At 43.3% G+C, this 9,039-nt stretch overlaps 1 protein-coding gene across 1 annotated transcript in view; it reads left to right on the top strand.

Annotated features, from left to right (window-relative positions):
• PAPD5 (poly(A) RNA polymerase D5, non-canonical) overlaps positions 1–3,477 on the top strand; it is a 16,687-nt gene extending 13,210 nt beyond the window's left edge. Inside the window, exon 11 of the mRNA XM_011360160.2 lies at positions 628–3,477. Coding sequence (XP_011358462.2) covers positions 628–951 — 324 coding nt within the window. The 3' untranslated portion in view covers positions 952–3,477. The remainder of the gene's footprint in view (positions 1–627) is intronic.
• The last annotated feature ends 5,562 nt before the right edge of the window (positions 3,478–9,039 follow it).

Genomic DNA, 9,039 nt, shown 5'->3' with positions numbered 1-9,039 from the left:
GTTTTAACGTTCAGGACTCAGTTGCCTGTGCTGGCATCGGGCAGTGGTCAGCCGTGGTCAGTTGATCAGCATCAGCTTTGACTTAAAAAGGCCACAGATTTAACTCTAGTTTAAGTTTTCCAGTTGTGTGAAATTTTATTCATTGTGAGTAATGACTCAAAATGAGGGGACGAAGCCGGGTCATGCCGGGCTCCGGCCTCAGGCCGCCTCACCGTCCCCCAGCAGAGCGGAGACCCTGGGGGAGGCCCTTGGCAGTAGAAGGTGACTATATGTCCGTCACCTCAGATCCAAGTTGACGCCTAGAATCCACCTTACCTGTACAGCCTTAGTCCTATGTCCCAAACACAGACTAGCTCAGCTGTGGCAATTAAAGTGACAGGTGATAGCAGGAAAGGGGCGGCCGGCCATGGGACCCCTGAGCTGGCAGCACACCTGCGTGTCTCCGAGCTTCTCAGTAATGCCATTTGTCATGTGGTACATTGGCTGCTCGGTTTCTCACGCCAAGGTTCACATCCCATATACACTGCTGAGAAGGCAGGGCGGTGCTGCGTGTGTCTCCAGATTCCCCCTAAAAAACACTGCAAAGGTTTGAGCGTTCACCCCGTGGCATCGTCCCTGGCCCGCCAGAGAGTCAGCGCACCCCCCGTTTCAGGAGCCCCCCAGTTCAGGAGCCCCCCGGTTCAGGAGTCCCGGTCGGGTCGCAGCGGGCCGGGCCGGGCCGGGCCGGGCCGGGGCCACGATGCTGACGCCTTCTCGCCCGCTTCCTTCCCGCAGCACGGGTCCGCGAGGCTGTTCCGCTCCTCCAGCAAAGGCTTCCAAGGTACAGCCCCAGCGGGCCACGGCGCCCTGATGGCAAACAAACAGCATCAAGGCAAACCCAACAGCCAGTATTACCACGGCAAAAAGCGGAGGCACAGGCGGGACGCCCCCCTCTCAGACCTGTGCAGATAGTTGGGGGCGCGCGGCGGACTGTCTTCTGAGGGCGGCGACCTCGCGCCCGGGACGGTGGCCTGGGGACTCCCGGACACACCCCGGAGCCTTTCCACTGTTCTCACGTGCTTTCGCAACTGCGTTTTTTTCCCAGCTCGCCACGGAATGGATCATGAAGACTGACAACTGCAAAACACAAAAAGCAGGAGGGGGGGGGAAGGCTGCTCGTCTGATGAGTCTATGCTACAACAGGGTCATTTTAAGATTTAAAGCTTGAATGTAAAATAAATATATTTCCATTGGCTTTATGCAGAGTTAGAGGGCGTGGCGTTCGGTGCGGGTGGGGAATAGGCGGGAACTGCCCGGACCGGGATCGGGGCGGGAAGGAGAACAGGCATCTTGTCAGAAGTCCGATTCCAAAGGGGGAAGTGATCTGTGCATGTTTTTTTGTTTTTTTTTTTTTAAATATTTTTGCATATATTTACCATTTTATTGTGTGTATATATAGATGACCATATAGGAAATCGATATTTGTAATAGTGGATTTGTTAATACTTTTTACATAACATTACTGTTTAAATTGTAAACAGATTTTTCTCAGGATTAGTTTGCAAAATAATCTGAATTGTCATCTTAACATCCACACGTAGGGAAGTGATTAGTTCTGTTTCTCATTTTGCTTTCCTCCGCATCGAAATGCGTGATAGAACCCTTGTGACCTGCTGCTGCAAATGTGTTCCTCTCCGAAGAAAAGGTTGATGGTGGCAAATGATGGTTATTTTATTTTGTAAAAACAAATATATATATATATGTACTATGTACTTTTGTGCAAACACTGAAAAATCTCTAGTCATCTCTAAAAATTAACTTGCAACCATTTTCTAGTGCTGTCGTCTTGGGCAGTGGGCAATTACATTGTTTTTTTTTTTTTCGTTTTTTTTCTTTTCTTTTTTTTTTTTTTTTTTTTTGCGGCCCGTTTTTTCCCCCCTAATAGGGAAAAAAGGCCGCCGTGTCCGGTCCCATTCCTGTTGCGGTGAGACCTGCAGTCCACAGCCTTTGCATGCTGCCTCCTCTAACCCCGCGTGGGCTCCTGCTTGTTTTCCTCATCTCTTATTCTTTTTTTAAAATTCACGCTTAACTACTGTGGGAGAGAATAACTGTAAACAGCTTTAATTAAATCATACTTATAAAAAACTATTTTCTTATACTCCACTTTATGCTTTTGGTATTGTTGATCTTTCAAAATTAAATGGTCTTTGATAATGGATCTATTTTGTATTGCCTTATTAAGATCAAATACTTCTTGTCATCCCATTCTTTATCCCCTCCTCCCATGGAATTATCTTTAATTAAAACTTTTTTAAACATTGGCTTGTTTCAATCATACTGTAAATTTTGGTTGTGGTCAGCTTTGAGTGCAAATGAGATGTATACTTCTGTCATTCGTCACATGTTGAGTTTGAAACTTGGTTGGGAATCTTTGCTATGATAGGATGTAAGTGACATTTCTGAAAATGCTCGCTTTCGAGGTGAAAGCTCTCTGTTTAGCGTCGGTGTGTGTGGCTCTGTCAATTACAGCCATTTCCGAGATGAGATTCTTTTACACACACACACACACACACGCGCACACACACACACACACACACACAAAGTACTGTTGGCTTTTAGGAATTTCTTTTATATACATTTATGAAATACAGAAGACCAATCAGACCATTAATGGACACTTAGTGCAACTTTTTATAAAGAAAATAATGCTAAAAGTAAGACGGAAACCGATGTCATCACTGAAGTTAATAATTTTCAATATGTTCGTATTTTAATTCACAACAGAAAATGTGTTCCGAACCTGGAAACTCATAATACTTGTGTGAACCGCGGAAGATTTTAAATGTGCTGTTACTTTGACAATGTTTTCAATTTTAGAGTCACATTTTATTCTGATCTGAATTTTTATCAAGATGTTGGTTGAGCTTTTGTTTTCTGAAACCAGTTTGTCATAACATAGCGTGTGCATAATCACAGTATTTATTTTCTAGGACTATTGTGAATGTGTAGATTTATGTTTACCGCTAAGGGAACAATTATTTATAAAATAAAATTAAATCCAGTATTAGCTGCCTATATCTCAGACACTTAATACTTGCAGAGATCCGTGTTACATTTACCACACTGAAGTTGTTGTTGTTGTTGCTGTTTTTTTTAAAGAACCACCCTCATTTTGTTGAAAGTGAATGTATTCTTAGGGTGCGGGTAACTAGTGTCCACTAAGCATGTGATTATATTAAGGTGGTGGTAGCGGGAAGAAAAATCTTGATTCCATTGGGAATCTTAGGTTTTCGTAAATTTATTGGGAAAATAGTTTTTCCTGTACTGCTGATGTTTCTTTTTGGTAAACAGTATCTTTCTAAAAGAAAAAGCATGAAGGAGAAATTGAGGTGTGTACATTTCCTCAAACAACCAGCATTGTATTTGTGTATCTTGCGGTGAACAGTGTGGAAGCTGTTCACTTTTCAATCTGAAGTAAAATACTTTCAAGAACTTTTAGTTTGCCTGCTCATTTGTTTTGTACATTTCATCTCTGCATTTGACTCCTGTCTCTCTACCTTTTTGAGTTTTAATACTGTTCACGAGATCCCGTGAACCTGTGAGAAACGCGCCATTTAAATATTACAGTCCATCCCTATCCAGTCATAACCTTCCTTCGCTAGTGCTTGTGGAACTGGATTTTTACAGACTCCGCCTCACTGTGGTGACATCGCTCTGGCGGTCACGTACCTGTACCACCTGGTCGGTGTCGATGCTCCTTAAAAAGTCAGTGAACATTTAAATCCTGGGTTTTGGAGGCGCCGATGGGTCACAAGATCTGAGTGGTTCTGTTTTGACGATAAAGGTAAATGCATTTTCCCCCCCGGTTCGGAGCTGTCCGCGAAGGGGCCTGGTTTCCAGCGTCTTTGTTTGGTTTGGAGAGGCTGCCCGTGGTTTCCGAACCAGTGGGGTCCCCCGGTTTTACACGGACCTGCCCTCCAGCCTTCCGCAGTCGATCGTACTATATTTTTGTCCTCTTTCGGGTGGCTTTTACCGTGACTTGTATTTCGAGCCTCTCAATATTTAGGTTATTTGCTTTGACTCAGACGTTCTTGGATAAAATCTTCACAGAGCAAACACGTGGGTGGGAGGGAGAGTATTTTTAAAGCTTTTTTCCTCCGGAGTCTTACATCTCCATGTGTTTTCTTCCCTCCCTCCGCCCCCCTCCACCCCCCATGCAATGGTAAGGGTGAATCTTGTTCGCCTTAACCTACAGACTAGGGTTTGGGCCTTCCAGAACTGTGGGAGGGTCAGGAGAGAGTGACTTGTGAGCTGCAGGACCCTGCAGTGCCGACGGGCTTGTTGGCAAGTCCCGCTCCACTGACCAGGATGCAGTCACCCAGCTTGGTCTGTGGAAATCCCTAGAAATTGCCACTATCAGGTAGTGCTAAGTCCTATTGATATTTTTATTGGTTGGGACTATGTCTTCTCAATGTTACTTTAATATCAATTTACAGGTTTTTCAGTTCCTTCCCTTATGACACTGTTGACTTTGCACTGTTTCAGCCACTGACTGGGAATATTGATAGGAAATCGGTTTCTTCTCAGTTAACTTTTAAAATTTAAATGGTAAAGTATGAAACGACATTCACGACTTCGTCATGATGGACACGGAAGCGTTAAGATCAGTGATCGGAAGGGTTTATTTTTGTTCATGGGTTCTTGGGTCTCAGCTCATTAAACTGTTTCAATTAGTAGAAAGCAACATTCTCCTGTTTGTGAACAAAGCTCTGTTCATTAGGTAGAAGTTATATGTGATAGTTACTCTCTATCCTAATGTTCATCAGTGACATTGTTCGTCTAGTGAAATCTTTAGAGAACTTGGCAGCATTCAAGTGGGGACGAAGACAGGTGTAAGCGATCACGTGGGAGTCACGTCTTCACCTTGCCTCAGCTGCTGATCCTCCAGGCTCTTAACTGCCATTTAGTCAAAACTCTTATGGGCGGAATAAATGTTAACATACGTTAACATTTTCATAGGGTACTTGATATTTAGCATAGCTAAGGAACAAGGCAGATTTTACTGTGGAAGTTATTGGCATGGATCAAACACTTGACGTAACCTGGAAGCCTTTTTCTCAATTGTCTTGTTATCCGTCTCGAGTTTATACTTTAAGCAGCTCGTTTTTCATCAGAGATAAGGAACTAAATTATTAGCTCGCTATTAGCCCATATCGCTGGACACCAGTTATTGGTATAAACTGAATGTGGACAAAATTATTAACCAGAAGAATTGCTTATAAACTCTACTGATCTGTTTGATATCCGGAATTAAATATTTATTTAAGGACAGTTTTTAGTTAATAAGCTGTTAATGTTTGTTTTCCTCTTATGTCAGGTTTTTTTTTTTTTAAGTGTCCGGCCTTTGCTTTTTCTACTTAAGTATGTGTGTTACTAAGTTTAACCTAGTTTATAGTCCACCAGCCTGAAGCAGATAACCTTCGGCAAAAGGCTGAACCCACGAGATGGAGCTATCTGTCCCCTTGCGGGGTCACTAACTTGACTTTCCTCCCGGGATTCACCGAGAGATGTGTGAGCAGCGCCGATGACGCTAACGGGGAAATCGGCGGCTCTCGTGCAAAAGCGTTTGTCAGCATTTGCACATCGTCCTCGTTTTGGCATTTTAACTTAAGTCCTTGAGGTTTCAGAGGACCTTGGTCACTTGTTACTGCGGCAGCTTCTACGCGATTACAGGGGAGGTCTCCACCAAGGAGACAGTCTGGATGAATTCGTTCGAAGTGTCGCTTTATCTGAAAGATGCTGAAGTAACGAGAGATGGTGAATTAAAACCAACCGATGGTTACCCGAACAGTGGGGTGAGGTGGCAGGGGAGGTCTGGGGGAGTCTTCTCTAAGGTCGGTAACTTGGTGAAGGTTATTTTGTCCTCGTCTCTAAGGATTAGTCAGCCATACCTCTTGGAGTGAGGTTATTGGTTATCAGCCCACATTCTCTAAGTTTAAATTTATCTTCGTCTTTCAACTCGGGTTCTGTGCAATGCATAGCTGTTCCCCAAATCGTGTCATTATTACCTTTGGTTACGATTTATCACGTTCCTTCGTCCTCTCAACTTAATCTACAAAGTTTAAGATCCCCTCTCTCTGATTGCTGTATGTATGGAAATTTTCAGGAGTTATTTTTTTTGAAAGTCCTGTCATCCTAAAATAACCCAAAGGCTTGTTCCAGGTATCAGAGCCTTCCCGTTGTTTTCATGAGGGCACTGCCTTCTCACAGCCCTGTGTGAAAGGTGAAAAGCTGGGCAGCAGCCAGCGCAGTTTCTGGAAATAAGATGGGAAGACTATTGAGATCAACGTTTTTTAGCGAACTATACACATAGATACGTATGTTTAGAAGTTTGGAAAACCAGTGCTTGTTTTTAATAACCTTTTTATTTCCTCCTTTGATCAGCCTTGCCTTCTGTGTTAAGAAACACGGACTCCTGTGAGGTGCTGGAGGTTTGAATCATCTCGAAAAGCTTTCCAATCTTGTCTAGTTACCGCTGCAGAGGCACTGAGGAATTTACCAGACAAAGAGATTTGATACAAATGATTTACGAAATCTCGACATTTCCCAAGGTCCTATTACTGGGCACCAGTTATCAATACTGTGAATGAATGGCACACCTGGATTTTTTTTTTTTTTTTTAGCTAACGACGATTTCTTCAAAGATAGCCATTGTTTGCTTTGGAAGATTTTTATAAATTGCATTTCTATGCACACCTGTCCCCAGCACTTACCACTGGGTTTATTATCCATAACCTGCACTGTCAATAAAAGCTTTGTGTTTTAATTTATCTTCAAAACCTCTGGTATGAGCCTTTATGTAGAACGTGAATGGCTGCTTTTTCTTAATTTATCTCGTAATTCTAAAGACAGCCCTGTTTGAACAATGAGAGGTTTTGTACTTGGATGGCATTTATGTGGGTTTTCGTCCTCTTTAATGCCAGGAAAGGAGTGGGAGACCCTCAAGGTTCTATTTTTTTCCTTCCTGTTCAGGTCCTAGCCAGAGATACCCGTTGGCCTGCCTGCAGCCCCTGCAAGGCTGGAGACTGGCTCCCTAGAACTCAGGTGTTCGCAAATGCCAACTTGGTTTTATCCTTGGCTTTAATGCAATGGGTCGTGCTTGCTGTCTGGAGAAATCGGGACACTTCAGCACAGATTTGTCACACAGACCGTTAAGAGGAATGAAAACGTTTGCTTCTGCAAAGAACAGAGCAAGTGTGGTTAAAAGCCAAAGACAACCCAACCATGTATTCAGCGTGGTTTTGCTCCTCCAGGGAGCGGAGGGGGCGGTCCCACGGCTGGGCCTCTGGTGCTTGCCCGAGCCCCACCTGAGTGGCGGTGAAGAGAATCCGGGACAGTTGCTTGAGACAATTCCAAGCCGACTTAAAGGGTAGGTCGGTAGTGTAGACCACTGCTGGCTCCAGCCTGTTCACTTCTTACTCATTTACTGGCAATGTTCTCTTTAAAAAAAAAAAAAAGCAAAAAACTATAATCCTGTTAAGAAGTTTCTCAAGGGGTAAATTCGAGAATGAAGTGATTTTACAGGACAATTTTGTCCCTCTACCCAGACAGTGAATGTACTTAATTTCTCAACGAGAAGTGACTGTGTGTTCCATTGTGGAGATGTAAATGACATGTAACATCCAAATAAAATGAGCCAGGGGCCCTTCACCCTCTAGACCCAGCTAGTGCCCTAAAGTTAGCCACTTCAATATTTGGGGATCATTTGCTTACATAAACATGTCTGCACATACATGCTTTCAGCGAGTCTTCCCGTCACATAAGTGATATCGCGTGGTCGGATTCTGCCACTCCTTACCATGCAGAAAGATCTTTCCACGTCATGACACAGAGACAGCTCCATTTATCCCTTTCTACGATGCTGGCTTTTGCTCGCAGGTAGCTTTGGTAAAAAAAAAATAAATAAGTAAATAAAAATAAACAACCAAAAAACATGTCAGATACTCCACGGCCCTTATAAACAAACGCCCAGTTTTATCCTTTTAGGTGAATTTTTATGAGTTGCTTTGAGAAGTTTCACCTGCCGATGTATTTGCTAGGACTGAAGTGTTAACACGTGCACCCTGCTAACTTCATATTCCACTTAAAAAAATGCGGCGTGTGCAAAACGGACGGGAAAACATCATTTACGTTGATCGTTCACCACCACCTGCCCCCTAAAACTTGACCTTTTAATTTTGAGACCTGTCAATAGCTGTAGCAGCAACAACTAAAGCTCTAAAAATGTTTTAAAGTACAGTGGTGAGCAGAGAGAGGGAACTCTGGTGAGAATGGGAGAACCTGCTGGAAAGTTTTGTTGGAAAGAAGGTGAAAGGCAGGTGCGGGGAACTGCAGACAGCCATCTAGTCTCAGCGGCATGGTGCTACCTGCCATCTTTTAAGGAGATAGTCTCCTTGAAATCATTTTCTTAGGCTCTCATCATGTGATTGTAGAATTTCCACTGTAATTTCTATTCATTAGTGTCCGGTAGAGTGCGGTATGAGATATTCTCTGTTTGCCAGGTCAGCTTGGGACTGCAACAGCTCTGACTTCTAAATTGGGACCATTGTTCACCTTTTAAGTAAAATGCTTTATATTTCTTGCGTGTCTAAGAAAACCACTAAGGAAAAAAAGCGAATCTGTCAGAAAATCCATTTGGGAAATAGCATAAATCTGTGTACACGTGTGTATGTTTCTAAAGCAGGTAACTAATTCCTATTTGAAAACATCGGATTAAAATGTCGTTGAAGAGAAAACCCATTAGAGGTTTGTAAAAAGTCAGTGTTTAATGTCGACATTGAAAGGGGAGGAGAGGGTTGTTAAAAGCATCCAGTGGCCTATCAGTTTTCAGAAGCTATTGCTTAATTTCGGATGCGAACCATCTGGTACTTCCCCTGCTCAGCTGGCATCTTCGCCGACGCGGCTTTGGGCAAGGACTCTCCATAGCTGTAAAGCGAAGCACATCATGCATCTTTACTTTCAAAAATATCCAATTCAGGAAAACTGCTTTCGCCTCAGTAG

The sequence above is a fragment of the Pteropus vampyrus genome, unplaced genomic scaffold (genome assembly GCF_000151845.1).
Source record: "Pteropus vampyrus isolate Shadow unplaced genomic scaffold, Pvam_2.0 Scaffold51, whole genome shotgun sequence".
Taxonomy (NCBI): domain Eukaryota; kingdom Metazoa; phylum Chordata; class Mammalia; order Chiroptera; family Pteropodidae; genus Pteropus; species Pteropus vampyrus.
This window is presented reverse-complemented; position numbering and strand designations above follow the sequence as displayed.